The 17,761-nt window shown below is 37.5% G+C and overlaps 1 protein-coding gene across 15 annotated transcripts in view; it reads left to right on the top strand.

Moving 5' to 3' along the window:
* Positions 1-17,761, top strand: part of PIEZO2 (piezo type mechanosensitive ion channel component 2) — a 314,952-nt gene that overhangs the window by 257,936 nt on the left and 39,255 nt on the right. For 9 of the 15 annotated variants that reach the window (XM_055799791.1, XM_055799795.1, XM_055799790.1 and 6 more), the window contains 8 exons: positions 131-290; positions 2,720-2,809; positions 5,372-5,493; positions 6,297-6,368; positions 10,235-10,338; positions 12,397-12,495; positions 14,895-15,003; positions 16,689-16,754. In XM_055799791.1, coding sequence (XP_055655766.1) covers positions 131-290; positions 2,720-2,809; positions 5,372-5,493; positions 6,297-6,368; positions 10,235-10,338; positions 12,397-12,495; positions 14,895-15,003; positions 16,689-16,754 — 822 coding nt within the window. The remainder of the gene's footprint in view (positions 1-130; positions 291-2,719; positions 2,810-5,371; positions 5,494-6,296; positions 6,369-10,234; positions 10,339-12,396; positions 12,496-14,894; positions 15,004-16,688; positions 16,755-17,761) is intronic. The other 6 variants (XM_055799802.1, XM_055799798.1, XM_055799801.1 and 3 more) reach the window with 2 other exon arrangements.

Raw genomic sequence — 17,761 nt, 5'->3', positions numbered from 1 at the left:
TTTCTAAAGAAATATCTAATTAAAGCACCTCAATTCAAATAATTTTAAAGGATAAGATTATTTTATTGAATAAACATTATAAAAGAATACTTAATACAACAGTTCTTATGCTGATGGTGTCTTTTTCCAGCAACCAACAACCTAGATTGTAAACTGCCCAGTGGAGAAGCAGGAATCATTTGGGACAGTATATGTTTTGCTTTCCTGCTGCTGCAAAGAAGAGTCTTCATGAGTTACTACTTCCTACATGTGGTTGCAGATATAAAAGCTTCTCAGATCCTAGCATCAAGGTAACATAAAGTTTTAAAAAATTAAATGAAGCAGCTCAATTCTCTCATAGGTACAGTACATGCTTATTTATGATAGGCAGTACTAAAAGAGTACTTTAACATTGTTTTAAACAATCCCTGCTAAATTCATAATTGCAAACCCAACTCTGACTAAGCACAAATGAGAAAACAAATTAATTGAGAAACTGGTAGAAATTAAAGCATCTTTCCTACCAAACACCATCTGCTGCTCTCGTAGCCCTTATTAAAAGCATGAAAGTTGATGTGTGTTGCAGCATTCTCTCAACATCAATATGTATGAGAGCAAATGCCAGAGTTTTTAAGCCTTGGAAAGAAAACACTCTGCTATCAGAGCCCGTTTGAGACAATGGGCCTTAGAAATCACAACTTCAAAAATGCCACATGAAGAAAAATAGAGGAAAGTTATCACATCTGGCTTAGAAAGACAATAAGAATGTCTCCCTTGGGAAGTGTCACATCACTGAGCAATGACTAGGTGTGGTTAGGAAGTATCACCCTCTTTGGGCCTGTTACTTATACTTTCCCACCAGTATCACTATCACAACCATTCTTCTGTTTTTTAATAAGAAGGCAGATCTTAATTTCAGTAAGATTTCTAAGGAATTACTTTTGTCAATATAGAATTAATTGTATTGTAGCTTTTTTTCTTCAAAAAAAAACCCCATATGTACATTGATTTCTATCTGTTGAGGGCAAAATTAGGCTTGGATGTCCTGAAAGGAGGTATTTTTTACCTTCCTGTTCTTACTCCTCCAGGGATCATTTTAAAAAGGGGACATGTTTAACTGTTCATACTGAACAATATTCACCACTCTAAACAGGGCTACCAAAAGATCTATGCGTCCATCCATATTGCCTGTCTCAGACTTTTGCTCTGGGGTAAATTTGTCTGCTGATGCCCAATTTTGCTGGATACCGCCTTTTTGTAGCCTTTTTTGTACCCTGTGTTCAGTGAAAATAGCAGAAAGTAAAATCATGAGTCTCGAAATGCCTCCTAAATTGGAACGTTTGCATCCAGAAGGAAAGAGCAGTCTCATGTAAATGACACTGGGCTGGGTTGAAAGAAACATGCTTGGTTCCTACTTCCAGCTTTGTGTCTTTTAGTAAGTTACTGAACCTACCCAGGCTTGAGTTCTCTAGCAGCAGAAGTGGAGACACACTGGCTTATGGCAGGAGCTTTGTAAAGATAAATGTACGAATGACCAGAAAAGTGCCAAGAACTACAGAAAAGAGGGTAATACAAATGCAGTGATATAATTATTTTTTTAGTTAGCTGCTTGCCTTGCTAAAATCCAAGCTTGAATTGGATAGTGGACAATGGACATAGACAATGAAAGAAGGTCAAGTTTGGATTCAGACAGCATGGTCTGAGTCTGCCTTCTAGTTAAAGTTAATATTGTGAAATACAAATTCCTTACCTAAATAAGATTAAACTGTGATTCAGACAATAGCGATGAGGATCCAATGACAGTTTTCGATAGTCCATAAGAATTTAGGAGTGATCAAGTTGCTAAGGAGAACATCTCCTTCTTTGTACTTTACCATACTTAGGGATAATAATTACTGCCAGTCTTGTTTGTATTCCTTTGAAAAAATGTAGTTGTGGTTATCCTGCATGTTACATGGAAGAATCATTAATCTTGCAGAAAATATGGTTGAAAAATTAGCTAGAAGTAGACCTCTAAAACTATAGCTGTTCTTACTGAATTTCTGACAGAAGAAAGGCTTTAAATCTAAAACTTTGAGAGAGACTTTGAGGCTCTTTGAGAGTCTTCAGAAGCTAATGAGTGAATGATGAAGAATGGCCAAGACATGATCTGGACATCCAAATCAACGAGTTGATTACATTTCTAACGAAATGTAGTTAGCAGCCATATTCTTGTGGCACACCAGGAACTTGCCTAAGGATTTGTGTCATCAGATTAGAAGCACTGTAGTGTTCAGAGGTTAAAAGTGCAGCTGAATCTATGCTCATCATGGCCCTGGATAAAGTTGGAATTTGCTCACAACTTCCAGGGGGACAAGGTGATTATAATGCAGAAGTGACTATAAAAACCAAATCCTGGAGGTGTGCAAGAACTCATACCTTAGCCTTGAACCTACCCATTCTCTGTGTTCTTGAGGACTGGAAGCTTAATTCGTTGAGCAGCTTGCTAGAGGAGCTTACAGGCTGAGCAGGGATCACAGTGTTTGGCCCCAGATCTTGAAATGTTTGACTGTAAAGATACTAGTATTCTGGAATAACTGATTATTTCTTTCAGGTCTTGGATTAGTTTTCTTTGATGTAGATGAGGTCATGTACAGAGAGAACATAAGAGTTCTCTGTGATTGACTGATGTAAGGGAAACTTAGAGTCATTTAATGTTTCCTCTCCTTTTTTCTTTTATTTTGCCACATTTCTGCTGTAGGGGTGCTGAACTTTTCCAGGCCACGATTGTCAAGGCTGTAAAGGCAAGAATTGAAGAGGAAAAAAAATCAATGGATCAACTGAAAAGACAGTATGTATTTAATGTATTCTTTTATATATATATATACACACATACATATGTATATATTTCACTGATTGTTGGTATTTTTCTAGAACCTTCTTTTATAGAAAAGCTGATTAGGTTTTGAAGTATGATTTTCCTATTACAAAATTTTTTTCTGGGCATTCAGAGATCTTAGATATGCCAATATTATGTAGGTTTAGAGTCATCTTTTCCAAAAAGACAACATACTGCAGAATCTAAACTTTGATTTAAACATAGAATTACATTTCTAGGACCAAAGGTTTGAGGTTAACCAAGAATCAGTGGCATGTACTGACCTGCTCGTCAGTGAGCCTGAAATTCTAATGGAAACAGATATTTCCTATAAATAAAGAGATGTGACCACCCCTGCTTGTTTTGAAGATTCTTCTAAACTCTAGAAATCCGATTATGATTGGTTAAAAAGATCAGCTTTTCACTGTTCCACACCTGAGTATCATACCAACATAACCATACAGTGTCCTGTTTAAGAGGTGATCTATATCTGTGCTGCTGTGCTGCATTTCTTTCTGTTAAGAGTTCCAGCCCATGTTTTAGTTCCAGGTTATCCTATTTTGTGTGGTATGAATGCATGTGACCCAGATGAAAGGGGGGGGGGCGGGGGGGGGAAGTCTTTATTTCCTGTTTCTTTCCTTCCACTAATTACCCTGCTGTTCTCTTGACTTTCCCCATCTCTCTGAAGAGCAGGATAGTAAAGTGCAAGTCCCCTATGAAACTCATGAAAAAGGTAGGCAGATTACTGATCAGAAGTGCCACATTAACCCTGTCTCACTTGAAAGGGCAGACTTAGATGGTTAGAAAATACGAGACTAAGACACAGGAACTGGGTTAAAAAACCAAGAAATCAGAACAGCAAAAGGCCTAGTTAGGGAAGCTGTAATGAAAAGTCACCAAAATAGCCTGAAATCACAATGGGCTAAGGAAGCTGAGTAACATCCTGGCTCTGCTTCAATGGGTGGCAATATTCTTATTGGCTTTATCGTTATTAGGATTTTGTTCTGTACATTTGTATTCCTGGTAAAATTTCCTGCATGATTGCTCTTCTGTTTTGTTGGTGGTTCCTCCTCTAGTGTTTGAGTGCAAAATATATGTTTACCTTCACTGAAGATATTTGCATTCAGCTTAACTGGCCTGAAGATCCTTTCTCTTCATACAGCCAGTAAGCCACTTCTCATTCTCTTGCCTGCAGCCAGTATGATTTCAAAGCTGCTCCACTACCATGCATGAAGAGCCCTAACTGCTTCCTAAATAGGTGTCAAAGCCCACTCCAGACTGCTTCTTCCACATGTGCATAACTAAAGAAGCATTAGAAGGCTGCAGGGACCGTGCTCCCTACCTGCATGCCTGGAGTTTCCCACCAGAGGATGTATTGGGCTGTTGCTGGCCCTGCTCTATGCTTGAATCAATCTTATCCCATTTGGCAGGATGTGCCTGTCCTGGAAACAATACTTTTCTGTTAATTCTGCAGAGTTAAAGAACAAGGAGATGATACTGCTTGAGGCAATGCCAAAGCTAATCTATATTTCTATAAAAGTTGCTAGTTTGTATTTGTAGGATGTCTGACTAAGAATAGAGGATGCTTCTTTTATTTGATTCAATGTAGTGCATCAGTACTTCATACAGCTTAGGCTGGTTAGGATGATGAGAATTGTCAGCGTGTCCAGGAGGAACAACCGTGTTGTCCAGACTAACATAGCATAAATTCAGCAGCAGATTATTGATATAGGGAAAGAAATCTAATTATCTACTGAATAATAGCAACTAGCTGAGATGAAGGAGTTTTTCCTTCTCCAGTAAATGGTTCTTCCCTAGAAACGGGTAGATTAATAAATGTATTTAAGTGAATTTTTATCACTGAAGTTAGTGAATCATTTACTTGTAATTCAGTTGTATTGAAAGAACTTACTCCTCTTGATTTCAATAATAATTGCTACTGGTTTTCAAACTGCAAAAACATAGAACTTTTAAAAGACCAGATTGTGCTAACTTAACATGATTGAAAGAAGGACAATTGAAGCCTTCCTTACATCTGGACAAAACCAAACCAGTCTTCTGTATTTCCAGATAATGTGGGACAAATGAGCTTAAGGTGTGAAGATGTAGCACAAATACTGCAGAAACAGCCACATCCCTGGTTTAGAGTGACAAGTTTTAGGAAAACCACTGCATTAGGCAGAAGTCCTTTTTTCTCAGAGCTTTGTTTGCTGTGTTGTAGCTCCTGACAGCAATTCTTTTATTTTTAAATAATAGGATAGTTGAGGGGGAGTAGGTGAAACAGTCATGTGATAGCAGGCAACCCAGCTCTCACTGAAAGGTGAGTGAACATCTAGGCTTGAGCCTTCCAGCCAGCCCCTTCTGAGCCATGTGACTCCTTATGTTTAAGGGCAGGATTTGTGACGGTGTGGAATGGTTATTTCCTTTAGAAATGTTGAAGTGTGTGTGTGTGTATGGATGTGTTTAACACTTGTTTTTCAGAGTGAGTTAGAAAGGGTGAAGACGTGAATCTAATAAGATTCTTCCTTTTGCTAGAATGGATCGCATCAAAGCCAGGCAGCAAAAATACAAAAAGGGTAAAGAGAGGATGCTAAGCATGACCCAGGAGTCCTCAGAAGGGCCGGAGATTCGAAAGGTTTCTGAAGAAGATGATGAAGGTACCTTTAGCTGTTGTTGTATTGTAATTGCAGTTGAGCGCTAAGGACCTAATAGACCTAATAGCTGGACAAGTGATAAGTTGCTCTTCAAAACTGTCAGCGTGTAACAAGGTTGTTAGCTAAGCATCAGTTTGGAGCTTGATTCAGCCAAAAAAAATCTCTGGGATTTTGTACTGCAAGAAGATTTAGAGAAAGTAGTTTGCTTTGAGGTTACTTTTAGCAGTTGGCAGAGCGCTGAATAGCAGCAGGGGTTTGTTCTGAACAAAGTCATTTATCTGTAAACCACAGTGTTACACATAGGTAGCATCCACGTTTTTCCAGCAACATTTTCTGGATGCTTTGAGTTTTTTCAGTCACTGAAATGTTTGTATACTTTTAAATGTTGTTTAAAACATAGGAATAGGTAAAATACCTATCTAGTGCCACATTTCTAGCACGGTCTTAGGATCAGCACTTACTGGGTTTGAAATTTTTTGAGCCTGAAATGTAAAGGGGATTTGAGAGGAGGGAAAATATTTTCTTCTCGAAATCACAGTCAACTGTGACTGAATGTTTTAAAACAGAAGCCTGAACTTTTTAGCTCTTTTAGAGTGTAATGCTGTTTTAACTGCTGCATAAACCAGAATATTTCTGGTAGCGTTCATGCTTTTGAACGATTTTAATATTGAATGTATTCAGTAGATCTGACATCTGATGTGCTCATAAAATTTTAGCTCTTTTGAGAGAAATTAAAAATTATTAATCAGTGTAAGAAACATGTTTCTGATTTTATAAAATTAATATTTGGACATATTTTATTTTAGGAGAAGCAGACAAAGAGAAAGCCAAGGGCAAAAAAAAGCTGTGGTGGCGGCCTTGGGTTGATCATGCTTCCAGTAGGTTTTCTCAATCATCTTACAAATATGTGGATTTAACCCTTATATCCTTGACCAGAATGAAGTCATTCCCATGACCTGTTTGTTTTATGCCTGATTTTATGATTGTGACTTGATAGAAGGCTTGTTTTTTTTAACATATGATTTCTACTTCCAAATCTTCAAGGAGTCGGTTTAATCATATTTTGAACTTCTCTGTGTTGGAAGCGTAGCTAGCTCATGATACTTTGGGCATTCTTAGAAAAATACCGTATCAGATAAACATGTACCAAAAAAGAATCTGTTTTGGCCTCAAAAGTCTCAATTCTCCCCTATCGCAAAGCACAATATATTTTAAAATGTGAAGTTGCAGGTTTGGCAAAGCATTCTATGATCAGTCATCATTTCTTCTTCATATACACACATCATACATCCTTTTTTATGGTTCATCAGTCATTCTGCTGTCAACTGTAGAAATCTGAGTACCACACTAAGGCATCAAGACTATTCCTGGGACTAGGATGTGTAGAGCTCAGATTAATATCTCTGATCACACTTTAATGTACTGTTTATGCCAGTTGTTTTTTATTTCCATTTTTTTGTGTTTATCTGAAAGCAAAAAAATCTTCAGCCTTGAGCACAAGAAATTATTAGACTGTATCATGTATAATTTCTGCATTATGATATTTTGTTTGTAGCCCAGTCCAGGCATGCAATAGAGTTCTTCCCTATGTTATGGATTGGGTAAAGCAAGAAAACTGAGCCAACTGCAGTCTCAAATCAGGCATTCTTCTATTGCGTCTTTATTGAAGGAGATCAGACATGAGCTATTTAATAACCTCTGAAGTTTTAAAAAATACTCAAATGTATAGCACTGATCAGAGTTAAATATGAATATCTATATTGTGCCTGGTCATTTAGTTTAAAAGAATTACTCCAAGTGATACTTTTATACATCTACATAGTGCTTCATTTACCTATGTGTATTTGTTTATAACTCCCAACATATATATTTACCAACAGCACTTAACAGAATGTCATATGCTTAATTCTATCAAGTCACAAGTAAACCGTGCCTCTATTTTTATTTTCCTAAAGGGCACACTGCCACTTTAGAGAGACCTATCCCTTTTCAAAAGTCTCAGGAAAATAAACTTTTGCCCTGTAGTTTCCTTAAGAACAACAATGACAAAACAGTTCAACACTATAATTTGCAAGTTTTTACTGTAGAATTTCAGGCTATGGTGATTTTGAAGGAATGGGATATGGTCTCTTGGTTTTTCACCACTGGTTTTGTAATAAGAACCGCTCAAAGAGAGACATTGACTTTGGCTTTTACTTATTTCACCCTCATTATTTAATATTCTTAGGTGACAACTTGCATTTTGGTATTTAAACAGTGAGCATTCTTGAAATTATTTATTGCAATAATGCAAAACCTTGTGGGAAACATCGCAGACCCTGATCCTGCAAACAGTGGTTGCCTGCCATGTGGCTTGCATCCACACTTGCTGAAGCATGGCACTGACAGTAGGTGTTTACAGGCATAGAAAGTGGAAATAGACTTATATTCCCCATCCATCCTTTTCAAAACACTGTGCCGTAACTGCAGCATTCTGCCACACGTGGATGTTCATCTCAGTAAATGGGTTTGTGACTGTATATTTGTATATATTGAAGTCATTCAAGTTTGAAGTTTTATGCCAATTCTGATTTTTATTGTTATTTCATACCACTTGTTATAATTTTATTATACAGAAAGATGCATCATTTTGTATGTCATAGGAATTAAAACACAGTCATGAATTTGGGTCTGAGTAGGACAGTTGGAAAAGTGCAGGTTTCGTCATTGACGCCCACTTACACTCTCCCTTGCTGGGAAGTATGATTCCTCCTGTGTTTGTGGATTACTTACGGAGCCCCACAAAGATCAGCAGTAGTTAGGGCCACATGCTTTGAGGTCCTCAGCTTCTCCTGGGGCACAGAGTTGTGCCTGATGTAGTGCAAAAGATGGTGCTCACAGCTGTCCTGGGTAGCGCTTTCCCTCTGAGCAGAAGCAAATGATAAGATTATTCTAATTTCTCCTGTGTGACTCCCCTTCTGCCTCCTCCATCTCATCCCACAAGGAAAGCCTGCAAGTCCCTTTTCTCAGTAGAGAAAGTCACTTTTTGCAGTAGGAGAGAGGTCCCCCAAGTCCAGTCTGTCCAGAAATTACCTTACTAATAAAATCTGGTCTCTTTAGCAGTCCCTGTAGGAGACTAACACGCTTCTTATTCCATTTTAATGTCTGCAAGAATGCATTATTGCTATTCAATCATACCTCCCTCTTTAGTTGTAAAAGAGACAACTGCTACATTGTACTGTCCTCTCAGATAGACTTCAACCTAAAAATTCTGGAGGGAGACCATTATAAATTTGTTTTCTGCCAGCTCAGGCATTCCAAGTCTGACTGGGTGCTACTCTGAACCTTTAAGGAACTGCACTGCAGTAGAGGTTTCCCCTGGATGTCTGACCTTATCCTGCTGATCTTCTGTGTGGACAATTTCTGTTGCTGACTACAAGATATTTTTTTATGAAAGAGAACTGCAGACTAGTGTTCTTAAGACAGTCGTCTCTTTAATGCATTTTAGATGGGCATTCTTAGAAGGCCCTGTACCAAATAATTAATTTGCTTGATCCAATAAATATCAAAACTTTCTTTTCCCCTCAGTTCAGCAGTCAGAACTGCTGAAGTGGACTCTCTGTCCCTCTGCAGGGAGTTCATTGATGTTAAAAGTCATAGCTAGGCACATGAGGACAAAATTCCCTCTGTGAGGGAGTTTTAGATGCTGAAGTTATGATCCAATAGAGTTCTGGCAAATTTCAGTCTGCTTACCCTGAGGTTTCCACGGTAGTTATGTGTGGTCATCTGTGCACAGGGGATCTGTGGAGAATTCAAGGTATGATTGAATTAAAGCAATTGTTACTTTCCCAGAAACTTATAATGAGGGTTAAATATAATTTTCAATATAAATTTGTATTGCTCCCTATATCCGGATTGTGTGATGTTTCATCTAAGGAACTGTTCCTTTAAATATTTCAGCTTAAATGTGGAAATTATTTACCAGTTTTCACTGCTGAACATAATGCTGTGATTTTGATTTTTCTCTTGCTCATTACCTTATTTTTCATTTCTTTTGTTTCCCTTGTTTGTTCATGTAGGCCTGTTACCATCTGAGAAATAAAAACATTGCTTCTGTTCAAGGATATAAGGCCTAGCTGATTCACTGTGCATCTTTACTGTGTTGAGGTTTCAGAATCTTTCTGAATCCATGGGCAAAAAATTAAAACTCATTTGCAATGAAGTTAATAGAATCCAAGTAATTTATTTTAAACAAACCAAGGTTTTCCATTACCTCATCAAAGCTTAAATGTTTGAAGAAAGCGTTAACTAATACCATCCAGTTCCATAGTTTAAAGGATGCCTCAGCATTTTAAAGAGAAGTTTGTTATTTTTTGTCCAGTGGTACTGTTCCTGTAAATTCATTTACTTACCTGCTGGGCTTTTTTTACTCCCTCAAATAACCATCAGTTCCCAAAAAATTATGACTTAACTGCCGGTTTTTTTCTCAAAAATATAACCTAGTAACTTGATATACATCAAGCTTTTTCTTTACACTTTCTTCTCATGGTGACATTTTCCTTAGTTCTTGTATATTTCTCATTAATGCCCAAAGTATCGCAGACTAACATCAGATAAATTGCCTGAGACTTTTTCATCTCTTGCTTCTCTGTTTTCATCTCTCCTGGTTATGAATTTTTAAATGACTAGCTGGCTGTTCATAGGTCTTGTGGCAGTTAAGAATAGAACTTTTCAGAAAAATAAGAAAATATTTTGTTTCACTTAGTGGTCAGAAGTGGAAATTATTATTTGTTTGAGACGGATAGCGAAGAGGAAGAGGAAGAGGAGAAAAAAGAAGAGGAAGAACCTCGGAAAAAATCTGCATTTCAGGTACTTTATGGTAATTTGCTTTCTAGGTGACATCTGGAAAAAAATGTAGGCTTCTCATAACACAGGCATATATGTTAAAGCAGCCAGGACATCTAAAGTAGACCTGAAAAGTACTGAAAATTAAATTTCTTGCCAACTTCAAATTCAGTTGGCCTGTTTTAAGTATTGCCAGATTCCTACAGGAACTATATTAAGATCGTATTCTCATCCACTTATGTCTGAGGAAAACAAAAATACAAAAGCTAAGAATCTGAGATTTATTTTTTCTGCACTGCAATAAAGACAAATGAAGATGCTGACTCACCTCTGGCACTTCTGTACAATGCCTCAGTGGTTTTCTGGGTTTGAGTAATGTTATCATTCCATAAAGGAATGATCCCAAAAGTAAGCAACTTTTCATGGAAAAGAATGCATACCTTAAAAAAATATTTATTTTTTTTTTATTATTGATCCTAGTGGACCAGAGAAATGTATCCTTGGGTTGTAAAGACTTTAATATTTAAAATTACAAAAGGAGACCACATCACTTTCTCTCCTTTCTTTTTCAGGATTAACATATAACATGTTATAGGTTAATATGTTTGCATTTTAAGTGACAGGCTATGTTGAAGTAAAAGGAGATATTGTAATGTTAAAAAGATAGCTGAAGTTTCCTAGCTGCTTTCCTACACATGGACTGGTTGATGTTAGACAGTACTATGTATTGAATCCACAGGCTTAAATGAAGAACTTGGGTGAAGAAGTTAGTGAAATACTCATACATATAAGTTTGCTTTAATCTTCAGAAGATTAAAATTTTACTTGTTGAAGAGTTTTCAGACACAGCACAGAACTTTTTTCAGGTTTGTAACTTTAAAAGTTTAAGCAACCAGGTAGCTTTTTGTAGATGAGTATTCCCATCTAGGTGCAAACTCATGTCACTGCAGAACTGGTCCATTACTGAAAGCCTGACCCAAGCAAGAGCAAGAAACTGCCTCCGTGCTCTTTGATTCCTTGTACCAATAGCTTTTAAACAAAGCTTCCCAGACTAGTTCAATTCAGTTAGTAATATTTTATTTAGTTCATTGATACATTGTGCCTTTAGTTTATATACTTATATTACATTACCAACTGATTACATTTGTTAAACTGCCTGGGAAAATTTTTTCTTGACCTTAAAAAAGACAAAACAATTCTGGATTGAAAATAATGTGATAAGTAAGTGTTATTTTCTCTTATTACACTAATTTTTTGTGTATTTTGCATTTAACTCACCTTGGACCATAAAAATGGCTCATGAATTTCTAGGTCATTTTTCTCTCTGGTTTTCATGCAGGTATAGAGGAAAGTTTGCATTCTTGTTTCTCCTGATTTTTTAAAAAATTGGTGACAACATTTTGTTCAGATGTGCTGGTGCCAGGCACTGAGATTTTAAAGAGTTCTAAACCAGAGGTCAGAAGCTAATAAGATTTTTTTCATTTACTGTGGGTTTTGGGGGTTTTGTTTGTTTGGTCTTATTTTTTAAGGCTCAGTCCTGAAACTATTAATCTGAGGCTGGAGGATCTGGTCTTTATTTCAAAATTCTAGTCAGATGTTCTGTATAGGTGGCCAGCTCTGCAGTATGTGCAATATGAAGATGTTGGATTGCTTTATATAGGAGGGGAGTTGTACAGAACAGGAAATCAGTTTTGTTTATGAAAAACTTGTCCTTCATTGGTCATCATACGTATTTCGTCTTCCGTCACCTTGCACATAGTCTTAATAAAAGTATTAGCAAACTGAACTTATTTGTTGTAGAGCCTGCTAAAGATATTTTTAATTGTTGATTTTTATGTTAATGTGAATTGTGTGCAATAGTCATTTCAAGAGTTAACGGAGATTTTATTTATTAGAGAATGCAGGCAGTTTAGAATCATCTTAATAAAATTTTATTGTGAACATCACAAATTATCTTTTTTCATATTGAAGTCTATGAATATAATTTTGTTCTTAATAATCTAGGTACCATAATTCAGTTATACTTTTTATTAATATTTTCTTGTTTTCTACTAATTGCTCTTGCTTTGTCCTTCTTTATAGAGAGCTATTGGGAAATTTGCTTCAGCCATTTTAGCCTTGCCAAAGTCTGTTATTAAACTACCCAAAACTATTCTTCAGTATTTAATCAAAGCAGCAAAGGTACTTGACATTTTGCGAATACTCAGTATGTGACCCATCCCATAGTTCCTAATGTAATGTATTACTTTGTCCTCGTCTGCATTTTTCCTCTTACATGAATGATTAAAAGGAATAATGACAGCCAAAGCTTCATTCCTAGTAAATGCAATGCATTTCATACTTCTGGAGTCGTTAACCCACACAAAAAGTGATCTATGTTTTTTCAAGTACAACCCCAGAGAGAAAATGCAGACCCAAATTCTCATTTTCTTCTGATACTGCTATAGAAGATGGTCACATCAAGTTGCATGTATCTTATGGACACCGTGGTAATTGATCTCAGAAAGCTGGTAAAATGTTTGTAAAACACACATTCTGCTCCAAAGCCCTTTTTAGCTCTCTACTTTTCTGGCCTTCATAATCATAAAACCGCTTTGTGCATCTTCTTTCTTGTCCTCCTTGGGTACATTTAACATTTACTACTTTTGAGAGCACGGTGTATCATTTTACACTCCATATATGTAACAGATTACTCACAAGAAGTGAGCATTACACACTGAGCTTACCAGCTCCAAAGCCTAAAGGATACTACATTTAAAGTTTGTCCAGTGGTAAAAATCTAAGTAATACATATGTATGCACTCAGTCAGCTCTTAAAAATATCCAATGCTTAGCGTAATGTAAGTAGTTACATTAAATTTATTAATCAAATGCCTTTTTTTTTTTTTTTTCATTCTTACCTTCTACCCTCTCTAATTTCTTTATTCACACTATGACTGTGGCTAGCATACAGCTAACTGTTCAACAGCAGGTGTTGACAGTTTCTGCCTTTCAGTAATACAGTATTAGTTCACTTAAGGATCACCATTCCCCCTGACCACCTTCATTAGAAAACACCTATTACAAATCGAAAAGAAACCAGTGCCTCTGATCCCACACATTTTCTTATGTGGTGCTTGCTTTGAACAAGTCAGACATACAAAAGTAAATGTACAGACCTTGAGAGATTTGGAAGAGGACCTTCTTATCATCAGTACCAAAATAATTGCCTCTCCATTTTTGTATACATTCACAAAGCAGAACAAAGTATTATTCCCTTTTAAAGTCATTTAAAGTCAGTTTGACAGTTCAAAAAAAAAAATCCTTTAATATTCCAAAGCAATTTGTGTATGCAAATTTAAAAAATATAAATAAACCAAACAGAAATTTTACCATTTTGTCCTATGAGGGGCAGTTCCAGCTTCACTGAGATACGCGTGTGTTGCTGTCATTGTCTGCATGTTTGTCTTGTGAATTAATAGACCTGTTTTATTTTCACCCTCATGCCTGCATCTGTGTGATTCCCTACCCTGTCTCTGTTACCAGCCTGTGTTGCTTAGAAATAGAAGACAATGCAGTGCCAATTGAAGATGATTACCATTTTTCAATAAAAACTATAAAAGGAACAAAAGAACATCTTTTGTCCTAAAGAGTTGTGGAGAGGATAATTTATTGTTATTCACATGTTATGTCATATAGGGAAAGAAGATATGAGTGTTACTGCTTTTATTTTGTAACCTTCCTTCACAGCTTGAGCAGAACTATTCAAAAAGTTACTTTTGGGTAAATGCCCCCCCCCTCCTGCCACTGCTATAACAAAGATATTTTGGGCCACTTCCATGCTTCAGGTAGTCATACAAGTTAGCAGACTGTTGATCTGAGTGGGTGCTGTGAGCAGGATTTGGCCCCCTAAAATCCCCTTGATATATATAGGTAAGTATTACTGTCTTCATTTTACAACTGGGAAAACTGTACCAGAAGGATTCATAACTGACTTACATGAAGGAACAAAGGGAGCCACTGTCAAAATCAGGATGAAATTTGAGGAATTCCTGACTGCCAGGTTGGGACTGTGCATAGATAACACGTCTGTAAACGTTCCACTGGGATCTGCAGAGGGAAAAAAAATACCTAAAGTATGAAAACTGTGCAAGTACAAATACCTGTACTGAGATATCACTACGTCTTTTGATGCTTTAGTTAGTTGGTTGCAGCACTTTCTTTTAGTTTCCGTTAATCTGCATCTTGCCTGTAAAATGATAATGTAGAAATACAGAATTAAATGGAGAGATTCAGGTGAGGTAGCCCATATGCACAACAGAGTATTAATTCCCAAAGTTCAGAGCATGAATTTTTGTGGGTTCTAATGAAACTTGGTTCACCCACAAATGTTTTCACATTTGGTTTTATGCTAACAAAAATAGCACATGAAAACTCAGCAGATCTGCAGGGGAGGTGTTTGATTTGGGATTCAAACTATTTCCTGACCCCTACAGATCTGAACGAGTTTACTCAAACTATATAGTCCTGCTTGCGGCTTATTCTGTGGCTTACTCTCAAAACATGAAGAACCTTGAAATAAATGAGTTTGTTCCTTCCAGTTTGTTTATCAGGCCTGGATTACTGACCCCAAAACAGCACTACGACAGAGGCGCAAAGAGAAGAAAAGTTTTGGGAAAGAGAAGCGAAGGCGAAAAGGATCTGGAGATGGTAGGTAGACTTCAGTGTTTTTAAAAATACAGTGTTCACTAGACTGCCTGTTGTTCCTGGTAGTGAAAGGCAGCTGAGCTTTAGAGGGCAAGTGCTCTCAGTTCTGGCTAAAAAGTGGAAAATTTACTTGGCTGGCTGTTTCTCCCAGCACCAGCCCATGAGAAGGCCAGCCAGAGCTGTGGTCTTCTGTTCTACAGAACAGACCCTGGGGGAGATAAAAGAGAAGAGGGGCTATGTGTGTTTTCCGTGGAGGTTCAAGACATGCACCCAGAACTTTTGCCAAATACAAAGACTCAACACATTGCAGAAAACATCAGCTATATGAAAGCATTTGTGGGAATACTTGCAAGAGAAAGCCATAACCCTGTAAATGTGTAACTTTATAAACCAAATAACCTGGTAGTGAACAATGTTCCTGCAGAATATGGGAGTGTAAATGCCAAGTGTTTGGTCAGTATCAGGCAGAGGTAGGACATTACTTTTCACTCCCTCACCTTATGAAAATTTTTATCTTACTCCTAGGTTTTTCTAGGGTTGCTCAAAGTCCCTCATTTTGATGACAAATTAATGTGTGTTCCCAGAGAAAGTTTTGTATGAGACAGACTCAGGTTTTGTGTTGAAGGACTATTTAATGAGAAAGTTCCTGAAAAGCCATAGTTTGAGTGGAGCTGTAAGAGAAATTCAATGAAATAGCCACATATCACTTCTTTTTGCCATATGTCCTGTATTAATCCCTAATGAAGCTTGAGTTGATATTTGGGGAAAGATATCAAGAAATGTTTTTCACTTTCCATGCTGTACTCACTGAGGAACCCAAATATCCATGAACCTCTAAATTCACAGTCAATTCAGCAGGTAGCAAAAGGAAAGCATACAGATTTTATACAGTTTTGCTGGCACTGTAAAATCACTCATGCCTTTAAAAAAATCAGTTTATAATTGGGTCATATCTCTTCACCTTTTTCTTCCTTTTTTAAACAAGAACAAATAGAAATTCAGAAGCCTTTCTGGTTGGTATAGATGGGGGAAGAGAGGGGCTCATTCAGGCTGAATCAGCTGGACTTCTCCATTTGTCGTCTTCACCCATTGAAAAGAGGGAGCTTTACAATTTGACTGCTGCCACTGAAGTCATAACTGCAGTTACTGGGTATTAGGTAGAAGGAGAGTAATTTGTCTGTTCTTCAGTTCTGCCTGTAGCTCTACATCACTTTTCTGCTGCAGGCCTACATAAAAGCAAGTGGTAGTTTCAAACCAGCTCTGCTGCTTCATTTCAACCTGAAGATCCCACTCATTCATTTGGGTTTGCTGGGTCAGAGGCAGGCGATCAGAGCACTGGTCTGGTTGCCCTTTGCAGAAGCTGGAGAAATGAGCTCGAGTGTGAGCCAGTGAAAGGTGAGGCTGAGAAATTGCCTGGGCTCATGCCAACAGATGATCTTGCGCAGCACCCTGTGTAGCAGAAAATGCCACTGCAAATCACAAGAGAAGGGTGGTCATTCATGAACATCTTTGCTGACAGGGTTGTCCCCTCACTTGAATCCTTTAGAAATGGAAATGTGATTTCTGTTTAGTGGTAGGTGAGGAACCAGCCACTACTGCTTAGTAACTGTCGCATTTTCTAGCCTGAATGGCATTTACATCCACATTTCTATAAGTATCCTTACTGTTTCGTGCATTGTTTTTGATAGGTGGTACTGATGCGGACTGTGAAGACAGTGAAGAGGAACCTATCAAGAAGAAATCTGATGGACCAGGTATGAAGGCCGAAAGAGGTTTTCTCTGCTATTAAAATGCAGTTGAGACCAGTGGTGTAAGCAGTGCATCACAGAGAGCATTGCTGTGATCCCAGGCTTGCATAAAAGCCACAGAATGAACTCTAAGCTGAGAACTTGCTAACTACATTCAGGTTTTTAATTGCCAGATTTATAAGTCCTGAGCATAGGAGCTTCTACATCTGGACTATTAGCTACTGCACTGATTCTCTACACACTAGTAAATACGTCTGCAGGCTCAGACTTGATCACTTGCTGTATATTCTCCTCATAGAACAACTTACGCCTAAGCTTAGCTTCCAGTCCTGATTGCATACAGCCCTGCCTGTTAAAATCTCCATTGATGTTGAATGTCTGTAATGTTATTATTGGCACAAAGACCTTGTGGTTTTTTCAGTGTGTTTTAGCAAGGTTAGTATAAATGCTTTTGCCTGGTACTCACCCATTCAGCAAGGTGCAATAATTTCCTCTCAAAAAATGGGATTTTCCAGATCTTAGCCATTCTCATTCATAGTCAGACTTAAGGATGCTCTGTACAATAGAAGAAATGCCAGCAGTTTGCAAGATCTTGCCCATATTGGAAGTTTTCCTACAAAGAAGTGTAATAGATCATAAATCTAAGCTTGGCTCTTTGTTTCTAACTGGAGTAAAAGAAGAAAAGAGACTCTTCTCTTAAGTAAGTCGTCATCATGGCTTGCCTTGAGTGAGACTTCGTCTTCAAAAGCTGTTTTTCTTCTCTATTTAAAATTCATTACCACAGTTCCAATTAGAATTGTATCCCTAAGTGAGCCACAGGATAGAAGGTGTTAAAAAGATATGGGAGATGTCATTTCTTTCTCACAGGAGCAGTGGTCTCAAATAAGCAAGTTACATTGCTGTGGGGTTTTTTTTGGTGGGGTTTTGGGGACATTTTTGTTTGTTACTGGTGGTGCACCCGCGTTAAAACACTGAGTTGAATCACTGAAACACATCTCTAGGGAAATACTACA

This window comes from Falco peregrinus, chromosome 3, assembly GCF_023634155.1.
Source record: "Falco peregrinus isolate bFalPer1 chromosome 3, bFalPer1.pri, whole genome shotgun sequence".
NCBI classification, from domain to species: Eukaryota; Metazoa; Chordata; class Aves; order Falconiformes; family Falconidae; genus Falco; species Falco peregrinus.
This window is presented reverse-complemented; position numbering and strand designations above follow the sequence as displayed.